General features: G+C 62.7%; 2 protein-coding genes across 4 annotated transcripts in view; one reads left to right on the plus strand and one right to left on the minus strand.

Annotated features, from left to right (window-relative positions):
• Window positions 1-7966, plus strand: part of DEGS2 (delta 4-desaturase, sphingolipid 2) — a 29566-nt gene extending 21600 nt beyond the window's left edge. Inside the window, exons 4-5 of the mRNA XM_087818278.1 lie at window positions 3868-4610; window positions 6425-7966. Of these exons, the coding sequence (XP_087674404.1) occupies window positions 3894-4610; window positions 6425-6571 (864 nt within the window). The 5' untranslated portion in view covers window positions 3868-3893 and the 3' untranslated portion in view covers window positions 6572-7966. The remainder of the gene's footprint in view (window positions 1-3867; window positions 4611-6424) is intronic.
• Window positions 7967-8064: 98 nt separating this feature from the next.
• The window catches only part of EVL (Enah/Vasp-like), a 98737-nt gene continuing 92301 nt past the window's right edge, over window positions 8065-14500 (minus strand). Inside the window, exons 10-14 of one of the 3 annotated variants that reach the window (XM_087818262.1) lie at window positions 14248-14314; window positions 14091-14153; window positions 10776-10842; window positions 10314-10371; window positions 8066-8577 (exon numbers count right to left, since the gene is read on the minus strand). In XM_087818262.1, the coding sequence (XP_087674388.1) occupies window positions 8540-8577; window positions 10314-10371; window positions 10776-10842; window positions 14091-14153; window positions 14248-14314 (293 nt within the window). In that variant the 3' untranslated portion in view covers window positions 8066-8539. Of the gene's footprint in view, window positions 8578-10313; window positions 10372-10650; window positions 10843-14090; window positions 14154-14247; window positions 14315-14500 lie in introns of those variants that run through there. The other 2 variants (XM_087818269.1, XM_087818273.1) reach the window with 2 other exon arrangements.

Consider the following 14500-nt stretch of genomic DNA (forward strand, 5'->3'; position numbering starts at 1 on the left):
AAGCCCGTCCCGTATGTAAATAGATGTGATGCATGTAAATGCAGACACCTGCTGGTGTGCGTCCCAGCCCTCGGCACCTGCCGCCGCCTCCCCTCCCCCACTCCCAGGTGGCCCAGGGCAGACCCACCTCCATGGGCTCACAGCCCAGGCTGTCCGAGTGGGCACCTTGGGGACCGAAGGTGAGCAGCAGCCCTAGAGGGGGAGGGGGCCTTGCCCAAGGGCAACCAGCGTGGGCTGCTCCCGGATTCTCCCCAGCTCGGGGAAATTGCTCCTCTGGGGGCTGAGGGAGCCGCGCGAAGCCCCCTCGCTCTCCAGAGGGGCCGGTGGTTCACCTGGAGGTGGAGCCCGCTTCCTTCTCTCTATGATGGGGGCTGGTCCCTCCTGGGCAGGGGGGTGAAGGCTGACGGAGCTGGTGTGTGTCAGACGCCGGGCACGTGGCCCCTGCTGATGTCTGTATCCAGGCCTGGTCCCCACTTGCATCCTGCAGGCCTGGACTCCGGGTCCCAAGGTCCCCGCCTGGCCCCGTTGGCATTGCCCTGCCTCGTCTGACCCTTCTCCGGGCCTCCCTGGGTCTCAGACCCCCCTTTCTGTGTCGTGCCTGGACAGCGTGACTTCTAGCGATGGCTGTCACTCATGGCCGGCTGCCCAGCTGCTCTGGGCTCTGGCCGAGATGTTTGCACGGATGTGTTTGTCTTTGGTTCCAGGTGGCCATCCACGCTGGGCTACACGCAGGTCCTATCCCAGCTGCTCCTGTCCTTTGAGCTGGAGGCCTGAGTGGCAGGGTCCCCGAGGTCAGCTGAGGTGCCCTGGGGGGCAGAGCCTGGTCAGGCGGGGCCAGCTTTTGGCATCCAGCCAGGGCCCAGGGCTCCTCTTGGGGCTGTTGGGGGATGCGGTTCTCTCTTTCTCCTCAGGCATTCCGCCTCTCCTGGGGCCCAGAGACGGCCTCCCCCTCCCCACTCACACCCTGCCCTCTGTCCGCCTTTCCTGGGCCCCTGGAAGAGGCCCTTCCTGTTGGGCCTGCACCCCTTGCCTTCTCCATGACCCCACCTTGGCATTATGTCCTCCCAGTGCCCATACTCGCCCCTCACCCCTTGGCCATCTCACCCCTCTTCCTGTCCATAACTCTCCTTGACCTCCCTCAGCTGACACCCCAAACCCTTGGCTCCAGTTACCCCAACTCCTGCCCTGTGACCTCAGCCTCTGGTGGTCTGTGTGGCTGGTGGTCCTCAGAGCGGCTCCCTGGGAGGTCCCCCAGGCCTCCCACTTCCCCAGGGAGCCGGAAGCTCTAGAATTGAACCAGTTAGAGATCTGATTTCCTTGAGTGAGGATTGAGTTTCCATCTGGGAGACGGGGTGGGGGTGGGGGGGAGGGGGTCAGCAGGGCTGGTAGGACAGTCTGGAGGAGCCCCATTCCTGGAGGGGCCTTTCTGGCGTCTCCATGGGAGGCCTCCTAGCCGGTACCACTTCCAAACGCACTGGGCACCAGTTCCCCCTGCTCTCTGAGCCCGTGGGGTCCTGCCCCCCATACCTTTAGCCAGGGCCCCCAGGACCATGCTGCCGGCCTCAGCGCCTGTGCAGGCCTCCCCGATGGCCGTGCTGGGCCTGCCTGACGCATGGGGGCCCCTTCCTGCTCTGTGGTCTGGAAGGTGCTCCCAGGCGCCTTCCTGGGGCTTGCGCGCTTGGCCCCTTCTCGGGGGTTGCCCCTGAGCTGCCCAGCGCACAGCTGCCTCACCCGCCGGTCCCACATTTCACTGCTTCTGGCAGGATGGCCTGGTCCAGCGACCCGTGCGGCCTGGGAGCGCTGGGCCTGGTCTCGCGGGTCAGAGCAAGCCCGGGGCCCGAAGCTGGCCTCCCTGAGCAGCGCCCAGGGCCCCAGAGGGCAGGAACGGGATGTGCTTACTTTCAGGTCTGAAAACTGCTTGACAACAGTCATAACAGTGCCCAGGGCTCAGGCCTTGATGGGGCCTCAGATGGGGAGCCGAGGCTGGGGCGGTGGGGTGGCGGGGCCTACTCGGTCAGCCTGGGGAGGGGCTGGGGACCAGGCACCCTACGCCCGACAGGGCAGCTGAGTCTGTGGGAAAGTACTGGGAAAGGGGGGGATGGGGCACTGGGCCCCCCGAAGGTGGGCCGGGCAGGGGCCGGGCGGGGGAGGCATCTGCAGGGGTCTCCTTTACCTGCCTCCCAGGTAGGACTTATTGTTTGATGACGGGGCACCTAAGGCCCACTGGCAGCCCACAAGGTCACGGCTGGCAGCTCTGTGACTGCCTCTGCCTGGGGGGGGCGGGCTTGGGACGGGCGTGGTCTGTGTGCTGGCCCGGATCCCAGAGCCAGGGTCTGGTGCCCACTGCCCCAGAGCTTGCAAGGCTGTGCTCACCTGGCACAGGTGTAGCCTGCCCTGCCCTCCTGCCCCAGGCTTGGCCCCCTTCCAAGGGGAAGCTGGGGAGGCCCACCCTGTGGAGGCTGGTGGCTGGCTGGCTCCCAGGTGCGCTTTGGCAGGGGAGGGCCTGGCCCCGGTTGCCTGAGAGGGGAGGTTGTTGCCCAGAGGCCACGGCTGGTGAGCGGGAGGCTGGCAGAGCCTCTTGGTCTTGGTGCCAGCCCCAGAGCCAGGTAGGCAAAGGTTCAGGGCACTTTGCATGCGACTGCCTGGCACTGGGCTGTGGGTGAGGCTGTGAGCGAGCTCTCCTGAGGCGGAGGTTGTGGCACATCCTTCCCCCTCCCGCCGCCATCATGGGGACACTTGTTTCCCTTGCTGGATTCCCACTCCCCAAGCTCCCACCTCCCACTGGAGGCACCCATCTGCCCACACAACTTCCTCTGAAGTGTCCCATTCACTCTGACCCCTTTTGGGGCAGGAACAAACTTGGATGAGGCCTGCCCCCTGCACCCCCCCAAGGGGTCCCACAAGTTGCCTGGGCCCCCCAGTCTTGCCCCACCTGGTGGGATGATGCTGGGGCTCCCAGCCCCTATGGGACCTCTGGCCTTTACTGGGCAGCCAGGTCACCTCCCACTGTGCAGCCATGACCCAAGCAGCCACCACGGGGCGGCATGGGCAGGCCAGGGGGAGAGTTCATCAGCCCGGGAGTCCCTCAGCGTGGTCTCCACCTCCCAGCCTCAAGCTTTTACACAGCCCTGAGCCGTGCGCAGGTGGCCTTCTGGTGGCCCGCGGGCCTTGTTTGCTGTCCCAGTGCCTTTCCGGGAGGGCCCCGTGGGCTTGGCCAGCTCCCCCACTCGTTTTCCTTTTCTGTAAAACAAAACAGAAAAGTACAAAAGATACCATAACACCCATCATCCGAAATGAAGGCGTTCAACGTTTTATCTGATTTCCTTCAGATCTTGTTTAAAACGGAAACACTTGAGAGCAAGCCAGAGCCCTCCGCGGGCCCTCCCTTGGCCACCCAGCCCCTCCCAGGTTCCTGATGGGCTTGGGGCGTCCGGGCCGAGGCGTCAGCCCCCTCACAATCCCCGCACCGTGTGTGGTTCACCTGGGCAGCCGGCAGCTCCTGGCTCTGCAGCTGCTTTGATTTCTGACATTACATTTCTGTGACCCGTGGCGACACCTCTTTATTTAGGCTGGTGGCAAAGACCCCCCCTTCCTCCGGGAAGTGTGCCCCAGAGCCCCCGGGGGGTGGGGAGGCAGGTTGGCCTGGTTCTGCGCCCACAGGCCAGGCTGCCCCTAGGCCCTCAAGTCCAGGGCAAGGTCTTAGCAGCGAATTATCCAGAGTCAGCGCCTGGGGGCTGCTTGGAAGGCAGAAGGTGGGACGGGGAGTGAAGGGAGCGGGGAGGGAGGGAGGGAGGGAGGACCCGCAGACGGTTGGGGGCCCTGCGGCCACGGCGCCCTCACTGCCTTCTCTCCCGGCCCCACCTGCAGCCAAGTACCCGGCCATCAAGGCCCTGATGCGGCCGGACCCTCACCTCAAGTGGACGGTGCTGGGGCTGGTGCTGGCGCAGCTGCTGGCCTGCTGGCTGGTGCGGGGCCTGGCGTGGCGCTGGCTGCTCTTCTGGGCCTACGCCTTCGGCGGCTGCGTGAACCACTCGCTGACGCTGGCCATCCACGACATCTCGCACAACGCCGCCTTCGGCACGGGCCGCGCGGCCCACAACCGCTGGTTCGCCATCTTCGCCAACCTGCCCGTGGGCGTGCCCTACGCCGCCTCCTTCAAGAAGTACCACGTGGACCACCACCGCTACCTGGGCGGCGACGGGCTGGACGTGGACGTGCCCACGCGCCTGGAGGGCTGGCTGTTCTGCACGCCCGCCCGGAAGCTGCTCTGGCTGCTGCTGCAGCCCCTGTTCTACTCCCTGCGGCCGCTCTGCGTGAACCCCAAGGCGCTGACCCGCATGGAGGTGTTCAACGCCCTGGTCCAGCTGGCGGCCGACGCGGCCCTCTTCGCCCTCTGGGGGCTCAAGCCCGTGGTCTACCTGCTGGCCAGCTCCCTGCTGGGCCTGGGCCTGCACCCCATCTCCGGCCACTTCGTGGCTGAGCACTACATGTTCCTCAAGGGCCACGAGACCTACTCCTACTACGGGCCCCTCAACTGGATCACCTTCAACGTGGGGTACCACATGGAGCACCACGACTTCCCCAGCATCCCGGGCTGCAACCTGCCCCTGGTATGTGGCCACGCGGGCCGGGGTGCAGCGGGGAGGGGTACACGGAGTCTGAGGAGGCGGGGAGGTGTCGCGGAGGGTACCTGAGGCACACTGACCTCCGTTCCCTTTCATGCTCATCACGGGGTGGCCACGTTCTCAGCTGTGGTCCCCACAGCACAGGGAAAGGCGGAGCAGTACAGGCGAGTGCCGCCTGGAGGTTGAGGTGAATCCAGGCAGGGCAGGGGCTTGGGGGGCATTGACAGTTCAGACCGTTCGGTGTAATGAAAACCTGTTTGAGCTGTGCGTCCTTGGGCAGACTGCTTGCCCTCTCTGTGCCCCCCTTCCTGTTCTGTAAATGGGGCAGCAGCCAGCGGTAGTGCGTGTGAAGCACCTCCCCTTCCTGGCTCCCTGCTCATTCTGGTCCCTGCCCTGTGACTTTCTAGGGGGCCCACATGGCACAGAGAGGACAGGGTGGGCTTTGTGGCCCAAGGGACTCCGCCTGAGTTGGAGCAGAGTGGAAGCCTCCGGGCAGGTGGCTGTGCCTCGGGAGACCCGGGATGGAGAGTCTCTGAAGGAGGGGGAGGAGGAGTGGGGTCTGGCGTGTGGTTAGAAGAGCGGAAGTGCCCTCGGCACTGGGGAGGGCAGGAGGGGCAGTGAGGTCTGTGTGTGCACGGGTGTGCACATGCCTTTGAGTGTTTGCATGTGTGTCTGAGTGTGCCCGGTGTGTACATGTGTTTGTGCGTGTGGTTACGTGTGAGCATTTGTCCGGGTGTGTGGGTGTTGGCGCCCTGGCCCGTGTGACGAGTCCGACAGCCTGTGTGTAGCCCCTGCCTCCCCACCCCTCCTTCCCCCTCTCAACCCCTCCCCCGTCCTGCTGAAGGTCCTGAGGTCCCTCGGTGCTGGGCACCATCTCACCTAATCCTCACAGGCCGATTTGGCAGGTCCCTCCTTGCCCAGGATCCCCATTTCACAGACGAGAAGGCAGAGGCTCAGAGAGGGGAGGTGCCCACCATAGGAAGCAGCAGAGCCGGAATCTGGACCCAAGCTGGTCACAAAAGTGTCTTTACTTCTGAGCAAAGTGAACAGCCCCCTGCTTGCTCCCATGCAGGTCACCTCCTGTCCCTGAGCCCGTCTCGGCCGTAATGCAGGCCCTGAGCACCGGCGTGCCCGCCGTGGGGGAGCGGAGGGCCTCCCCTGCGCTGGGACAGCAGGGCAGGTGGTGGTGCTGATGCGGTGCTGAGGCTGGGAGCACTTCCTGGAGGAGGCAGCCGAGGGTGTCGTGTGCAGATGGGGGCAGGGAGCTGGAGAGGGAGAGGGTGCAAGAGAGGCATTTGGGAAATGACAAGAACCAAGGCTGGGAGGAGGGCGATGGGCGGGGCTGTGGTGGGAGCCGAGGCCAGTGCTGGCGGGTTGGGGAGGGCACTGGAAGCGGGTGAGGAGGAGCATGGTCACCAACCAGGCTGTGCCTCAACTGGGCAGGTGCTGGAGGGAAAGAGCCCGGCCTCCCCCCGGCTCCTGGATCAGAAACGCCAGCGTGGGCTCCAGGTGTGTCCGAACCCGGGGAAGGGGGCTTGCGCCCTGGGCTGTGGGCCAGCGCCAGCCAGCCTCCTGCCTGCTGAGCTGGACACGGGCGCCCTGGGGGGTGACCGGGTGTCTGCCCACACACTCGTGTCTGGATACGTGCTCGTGCGTGTGTGCATACGCTCACTTGTCTCTGTGGACATGCTCGAGTGCCTGTGTACATGCTCACGCGTGTCAGCGTGTGTACACGTGCGCGTGCGTGACAGGCGCGTCTGTGCCAAGGCGTGGCCTCTGACCCGTTCACCTCCCCGCAGGTGCGGAAGATCGCGCCCGAGTACTACGACCACCTGCCGCAGCACCACTCGTGGATGAAGGTGCTCTGGGACTTCGTGTTCGAGGACTCCCTGGGGCCCTATGCCAGGGTGAAGCGAGTGTGCAAGCTGGCAGGGGACAGCCTGTGAGCCTGACCTGCTGGCACTGGAGTGGATGGACCCTGCGGTGACCTGCCCGCCCGCCCCTGCAGAGCTGGTTGTCATTGTCCCCCTCGGCCTAGTGCTCAGAACCGGCTGGGCTGCCTGTCCCCCAGGTCCTGGTCCCATGCTGGGGACACTGGGCGGGCCGCAGCCTGGAGAAGCTGGGTCTGCACCTGACTCACTGCTGATCTCAGGCCAGGCTGCCCTTCCTGGGCCTCACAGGGCGCCCAGTCTCCACGGGGCCGATTTCTCTGGTGTCCCCATGCCCTGAATTAAATCAGCGTTTGTTTCCACATCCACAACGTGCTTCTGAGGGGGTGGTCTCAGCTCCAGCCTGGGTCTGAGAACGAGGCTCCTGGTTGCCTTGGAGGTGGGCAGTCCCCAGGTCACACCCCACCTGTTCCCACCTGGCACTGCTGCTGCTCCCACGCTTGGGCCCTTAGGCAGCATTTCCTGAGGGCCCTGCGTTTGTGGGGGCCAGCCTTCGGGGGTGTAGGCAGTAGAAGGCTCCTGTCCCCCTCCTCCGGGTCAGCTTCGAGCCTGCTCCCTGTGGGAAGCCTTCCGAGCCCCGAGGGTGCAGGCTTGACATGTAGGGTCTGTCTCCCCCACCAGCTTAGACGTGGGACTTGAGATTCTCACAGAACAGGGGCCATAGGCCAGACATGGGGTGGCTGGACAGACAGGTGACTGCAGGTCAGAGGGAAGCGGCTGGTGTCCTTGGTGTCTCTGTGAAGGGGACAGGGCTCTGTCCTGACTTTGGCAGGGGCTGATGGCACAGCTGACCTCGGGGGCATCTTCCCCGTTAGCTCCTGGGCACCCCACCCCGCAGAACTTCTGGAACTTGGGCGGCGGAGGAAGCAGATGAGTTCAACCGCCTGAACCAGGGCCAGCCGCTCAGATCTGAGCCTCGAGCCGACCTCCTAGGGGGCAGAACAGGCCTCTTCCGGCCCTTTAGGGCTGTGAGGACACTCAGTGAGATGAAGTATGTCCAGAGCCTGGCCACAAAAAGTGGTCCCCTTGTCATCAGCCAGAGTGGGGCCCTGCCCCCACCCCCGGGGCCATCAGAGGACGCTGGGCCAGGGGCTGGGCGTCCCACTGAGTCTGAGGTGGCCTGGCCGCTGGCTGGGCCCAGTCAGACCCTCCCTGGCTATCATGGGAACTCGCAGGGGCTGAGGAGGGCCGGCGAGTGCCCCGGGGCCTCCCTGCGGGCCCAGTGCAGGGGCAGGCCAACCCAGCCCGTCGCAGTGCCCCACCTGGCCCTGCCAGTCAGAACGCTCAGGGACCCTCTCTGATGCTGCAGGCAAGGGTGCCACTTGGCCACCTCCCACTGCCCTGTGGGTGTGGCTCCCGTGGCCTCCCCAGGACCCCACCAGAAGTGCCTGAGCTGCCTGCTCACCCTCCCGTCCTCCCAGCCCAGCTACCCCCACGGCGCCCAGCTTGCTCCTACTACTCCTGGTCACTTCTGTAGTGGGCCTCCCCCTAAAAGGGGTGTCCCAGCCAGGAGTGACCACAGGCCAGCGAGAGAGCGAGCGGCAGCCGGGCGTGTGGACAGAAGCGTTTATTACCACGTGGACACAGACACCCGGGCGCGGGCAGACTTCACACTGACGCCGGGCGGAGCTGCGCTTGCACAGCCCGCCGCCCGCCCAGTGCCGAGCGCCACCGGGGGAAACTCGGAACCATCTAATGAAGCGCGTGATTTGGGGGTGTCTTCTCTATAAACCAAAAGAAATGTACACTTAAATAGACAAATATAAAATACAAAAAAAGGCGCGTAGACCTGGTGTTCTGTGTCAGGTAAAATCTAAAAAAATCCAGGAACTGAACGCTTTCCTCATTTTACTATTTCTCACAGATTAAGACTTGAAGTGAAGCACGTCGAAGCTTTAGCCGCTGTGTCCTCACTGTCCCCTGCCATCCGTGGGGGGCGAGGCTCGGGCGGCAGGGCCGTGCACCCTACGAGGTGCTGATTCCACTCAACTCCTGCCTAATGGCTGAGGAGAGGACAGGAGAGGACAGGAGGGGAGAGGAGAGAGGAGAGGCTCAGATGTGGTGGGGACCAGCCCACCCTCCTCCTCCGCAGGGCCCGTCCCCACGCACCAGGAGTCCCCACGCCCCAGGTGTCCCCATGGCCTGGTTGAGGTCGAGGTAGTTTCAGTGCCTCTGGTCTCCTGAGCCCCACCCAGGCTCCCAGAGATCAGGGCACAGGCTGGAGTAGAGCAGCGCAGCGGCTCTGGCACAGACTGCGGGTCTAGTGGGTGTCGCCTACACGTCCCAGCTGGCATCCGTTAGAGGACCAGCTGTGTGTGTGTGTGTGGGGGGGTGGTGGTGTCTGTGCTCGGAGCTTAGGAGGGGCTGGCCACCAGCAGGAGCCCTGGGCAGGTCTGGACAGCTGGGCATCTGCCCCCACTCCCTGGCCTAAGTGCCGCCCTCCAGGGAGGGCAGGGGCGTCTGTTTCTTCCTGTCCCACTCCTAGGATTCCCCTCAAATTTGGGCCTTTCCCTGGACTTGGCCTGGAGCCAAAGGCCAAGAGAAAAAGTTTGAGGCCTGGGCACTCGTCAAGTAACAAGGGGATGTTTCTGGAGCCCCCACTTCCCCAGGGCCCACCCAGCCACGAAGCAGCTTCCACCTGTGGCTGCACCTACAGACGGAGACCCAGGCCCACCGCACCCACTGCCTCCACCTGCCTGTTCCCTGTGCACACGCCGCTTCCAGTCCCAAGCAGCCCTGGCGACCCTGGCAGCCCTCCTGGGGGACACTCAGCAGTAAGGCTGAGTTAATAGTTGGCCTCTGTCCCCTTTCTAGCTCCAGCTCTGTCTCACTCTCTTCATTCATTAACTCCTTATCTGTGCCGCTCAGGCCTGCAGGGCGACTGGACAAACAGGAACCCAGTGTTCTCTGCTTGGGGACCAGGACAGGGAGTGGCTCGGTCACCCAGCTCTGACCAGGGGTCTGGGTCTGCGGGCACCCCAGGCAGGCCCCCACCCTCGCCTCTTCTCTCTCTCCAGAGTCCAGGCAGCCCTCTGCCATCCCCAGGTGTGGCTTCACCCCCCTCTGGTGGGGGAGGACAGGTGCCCAGGAGGTGCCTCACTGCTCCGTCCAGGGGCTGAGCTGGCCCTGCCTGATCAGACCTTTCGTCTCCCTGGCCCAGATCTGAGCCAGCCGTACCAAGGCTCTGGTGGGAGCTGGGACGGTGTGATTCACGGTGACAAGGCCCTGCCCCCTGGAACCAGAGGCTCTTTTGGGGAGAGCCATCACCTGTTCCCAGCCCAAGGCCCGGCAGGCTGTGAGCCGGGTCAGGCCCAGACAGTGGTCTCTTGGCTTCCTGGTCCCTCACCCCCAGGAGGGCAGGAGGATAAAATGAGTCAATTAAGTCCGCAGATGCTGACGCAGACAGAGCAGCTCACTGATGCTGCTCCGCTGCCCTGGGCTTTGGGGTGCACCCTTCATCACCCTCCCATCTACCGGGGCTGCCCTGGGACATGCGCGGCGTGGGGGTCGCAGATTCAGGAGTCACACCACCAGGGAGCTGTGATTACTTAGCAAGTCCCTTCACTTGTCTGAGCCTCCGTTTGGTCGGAGAGAATGGGGAGGGTGCTGCAGGCTGTTGGGGGGGGGGATGACACCTCCTAACTACAAAGCCAAGGCTTCCTGGGCCCTGGATGCCTCCTGGCTCAGGGTGGGGTCCTCTGGCTCTGCCCTCCCTTGGGACCCTGGGTGCCCTACTCACCATCGATGATCTCCTCCTTCACCTTGTGCAGCTCCCGGACCACCTCCTCCAGGATCTCCTGCGGGAGCAGAGCCTCAGAGGGACAGAGGGAAGCTGGCCTGGCTGGGGGTGGTGTGTCTGAAGGGGTAGGGGTGTCCTGGGCCTCCCTCGGAGCGCACACCCACTGTCACCCTCCCCCACGCCCCGGAGGGGGATGGGAGGAAGGACAGAGGAAGGATGGAGTGTGCCTGGGGGGTGTGATGCCCTGGCCAGCCCTGCCCTGCAGCCTCCTGCACCTCAGGCACCTCTGGAGCCCCCCGAGGGCATTGGTGGGGGCTGGGGACAAATGCAACGGCCTTCTGCAGCTGGCTCCTGACTTCTGCACCAGTGAGGGCTCCAATGGGTCTCCTGCCTGCCATGTGCCCCCGAGATTGTCCCCAGCCCCTGGCTCCTTCATGGCCTATCAGGAAAGGACACACTCACCTGTTTCATTCGGTCCAAATCGAAGGCATCCAGGGCCACGTCGTTCACGCTTCCAGCCGGCTTCATCCTGGGGATGGGATGAGTGGGTGACAGGGCCGGGCCCATGTGGACCACATGGGGGAGGGACTAGGTGTGGGACGGAGCCTGGGCGCCCCAGGACCTCCTGCTCGAGGATGGGGACGGCTCCTGAAGGATGAGCACAGCCCCCTTCCCGCCGCCCTTCAAACGCTCTCCGCTTTTATCTCTGGCCACTCCTTAGCTTGGTGAGCAGGGTTCTAACGCCCGTCTCCAGGACCTCAGGGACACTGTGACCATATTTCCCAACCCAAGAAGGCAGCGAGCGCTGCAGGTCACACACCACCTCCCCCAGAAAGAAAACACATGGGTAACAGGCCAGCCTGGGGATTCCTGGCCAAAAGAGGTGTGGGGGAAGCTAGCAATCGTGGCGTTGAGCACAGTGCAAACTCAAAACCTCTGCGTAGCTAACACGCCTCCTAAACTGGCTTCTCCAGGCAACGGCCTGGACATGGCTGCTCTCCTGAGGAGGTTTCCGTTTCTCAGGCTCTGCGTCTTTGAGAAGTATCTGAACTGAAGCTGGCTCGTTTGAAATTTAATGTCTCTTGCACACAACTCTTCCCTGGAAAATCTCAGAAAAAGCTCGTCTAAACTACCGGCCTTTTCCAACAGACCGCGGTGCACTTTCTGGAGCCGATTTCTCTCTCATGTGGACAGAAAGGCTGGCGGGGCCTGTGAGTTCAGGGCAAAGATGTGGCAAAGCCGCTGTGGGGCCTGTGGTGTGACGGCTGGTGGACAGAGTGACTGGACAGATGAGGGCATGTGCCGAAATCAAGGACTGGTGTTGTCCACAGTGAGGAAGGAAGCAGAAAACTACGGTGCTGCTGCAGCCACTGTGGAAAACAGCCTGGAGGCTCCTCAAATGAAAAAACAGAGCCAGCAACCCCATTTCTGGGTTTTATCCATAGGTAAAACCACTGGAGAATAGAATCTTGAAGAGGTACTTGCACCCCATGTTCGCTGCAGCGTCAGTCACAATAGTCAAGACATGGAAGCCACCCAAGTGTCCAACGACAGACGAATGGACAGAGAAGGTGTGGAACATACCTGCATGGAAATGATTCAGCCTCGAGACAGGACTCCTGCCATTTGTGGCAACAAGGATGGACTAGAGGGCATTATGCTAAGTGGAATAAGCCAGGCAGAGAGAGACAAACGCTGTGTGATCTCACTTATATGTGGAATCTCAGAAAACCAGACTTATTGAAACGAAGACTAGGCTGGTGGCTGTCGGGAGCTGTGGGGGAGGGGAGGGAGATGGGTGGGGTGATCCAGGGCACACACTTCACTTCCAGGGAGGAGATGGATGCGTTCTGGGGCCGTGACACAGCATGGTGACTGGTTAGCAACGCTGTATTGTGTGCTTGGAAGGAGCTAAGAAAGCAGATCTTGAAAGTCCTCACTACCCACACACACAAAGGAAACCAGGTGAGGCTGTTAACTAACCTTTTGCAATCACCGCACAACGTACACCTAAGTCAAGCCACCGTGCTGTACACCTCGGCTTGCACAATGGGAGATGTCAATCATAGCTCAATACACTGGAAGACCTCGCTGAATGCTATATGAAATTTCAGTGGTCCAGTGCACAGAACTGAATTAAAATGAATAAATAAGATGCTCCCACACCCTCCCAGATGAGCTCGAGAGGCCAAATGTGGTCCTGAATGAGTTTGTAAATAACTGTGGGTCCCCATGGGGAGAGGGGTCTAGCCTGAGACCCTGGGCCATCACACCCATCCTGCAGGCTCAAGTCCCTGTTGCCACAGCAATTCTCCGGGTCACCTGGGCCAACCGCCTCACCTCTGAGCCTGTGGTCTCCCCATGTGTACACCTGACAGTGCCCAGGTGGTGACACAGCCACACTCTGGAGGGACATACTATACTAGAGAACAGATCTGTCTCAGAGCTGGAGAGCCCCCTTCTGAGCGGGACGCTGGCAACCTGTCCTTCCTCCAGCAGCAGGAAGTGACCAGCTGGGCCCCGGGTGCCCTGCCTCCTCCTGGGCCTGCTTCGGTTCCTGCCCCTCCACCCACCTCCCTTCACAGCCCAGTGAGCTTCCTCAAGAGCCGACCCAGCACGGGGCCCTGTGCTTAGAGCTGGCTGACTGGGCCTGCACACAGAATCAAATCCAAACTCACCATGCGACTCCTCCCTACCCGTGACCTCTCCTTCCTCTTCCCTTCCAGCCGCCGCAGGGCCTCAGCACTTTCACGACAGATTGGAAGGCTGTCCCCACACCCTCAGGGCCACCCCAATGCTACCTCTGAGAGGCCTATCCAGCCTGCTCGCTAAAGCGCCTGTCCCCAGTCCTGTCTCCCATGAGACCCTCTGGGTCTCCCAAGCGCCTGGGTCTCCACAGCTGTCCAACCGCAGGTCTTCCAACACAGAGATGAGCTCCTTGCAGGGGGACATGTAGGACCCGGCCCAGAGCCTGGCAGACTACAGGCCCTGTCGAAGCCTGGCTGTCCGTCACCGAGTCTGTCATTGCCCCTCCAGCCAGGGCCAGGCCAGAGGTTCTGCTCGTCACCCGTTTCACTCGGTGAGACCAGGCTCACAGGCCACCTGCTCGTGATGAATGGTCTCCCTCAATCTGTGGTGGGCGATGGAAACCATGGGTTCTGGAGGCCTGCAGATTCAGGTCGTACTTGGCCTATGGCTACTACAGAGCTGTCTGTCTCTGACTTTTGAGGCTACCTCAGTCTCAAATATCCTGTCCTGTTGTCACAACAGCTTTTGGTTTGGGAAATACGGTCAGCATCCCCAGAAGCCTGGCTGTGTGACAAAGCAGAGGAAGGCGAGGATGGGGCACTAGGCCAGTGCTGTCATGGCCGAGCTGTAGGGTGCAGCCATGGCCAGCGAGCACGTCCTATGTCCAGCTCCTGTCCACACAGCTGTCCACGCGACCTCCCTGTGAGGCCGAGGCTGACAGACCTCTTCACGGGGTGGGGTGGATGTGAGGAGGGGTCACCTGGCTTGCCCGATGACTCGGTTAGTGCGCCCAGAGCTGGGACTCGACCTCAGTCCGCTCGTGCCTCTTTGGGCAGTCATCCCTCCCAGGCCCGTCTCCCTCTGAGAGGAGAGGAGAGGAAGTGGTCCCCAGCCCCACCTGGCCCCAGGTTTGAAGGAAGAGCCGATCCCTTTTCCCAGAGTACACTGTTAGATGACAGGACACGGATGGGGTCTGGGTGTTAGTCACAGGCAGGGTACAGAGGAGGCCCCCGAGGGGCTGTTTGGTACCTAGAATGAGGCTGCGACTGAAGGGGGCTCTTAGCTTCGGGGCTCTTTGCCACAGACGGGGTTCTACGGCAGTGAAATGAAACAGAACATGAATGGGCACCGTGGCCGCCTGGGCCCCGCCAATGTGCACAGCTCGAGCCTTCCCGGGGCCGCTCACCTGGACAGCAGCGAGGACACGGGTTTCTCCACAGAGTTGCTCCGCTCCCAGGGCTTCCGGCTGGCGTCTGTGAAGTCACGTTATGGGCAAGGAGCCTCAGGGCTGAGAGGATCCCAGGCCCCCGCCCAACATCCCTGACAGGAGCCCCCCAGTGCCCGTCAGAAAGCTCTGCTTTGGCCAAAGCTGGCGCCTGGCTTGTTCTCAGCCCCCTTTGGCCCAGCAGTTCTCGCAGGGCTGTGGATGACACTGCTGT

This window comes from Miniopterus natalensis, chromosome 1, assembly GCF_054644295.1.
Source record: "Miniopterus natalensis isolate mMinNat1 chromosome 1, mMinNat1.hap1, whole genome shotgun sequence".
Lineage (NCBI taxonomy): Eukaryota > Metazoa > Chordata > Mammalia > Chiroptera > Miniopteridae > Miniopterus > Miniopterus natalensis.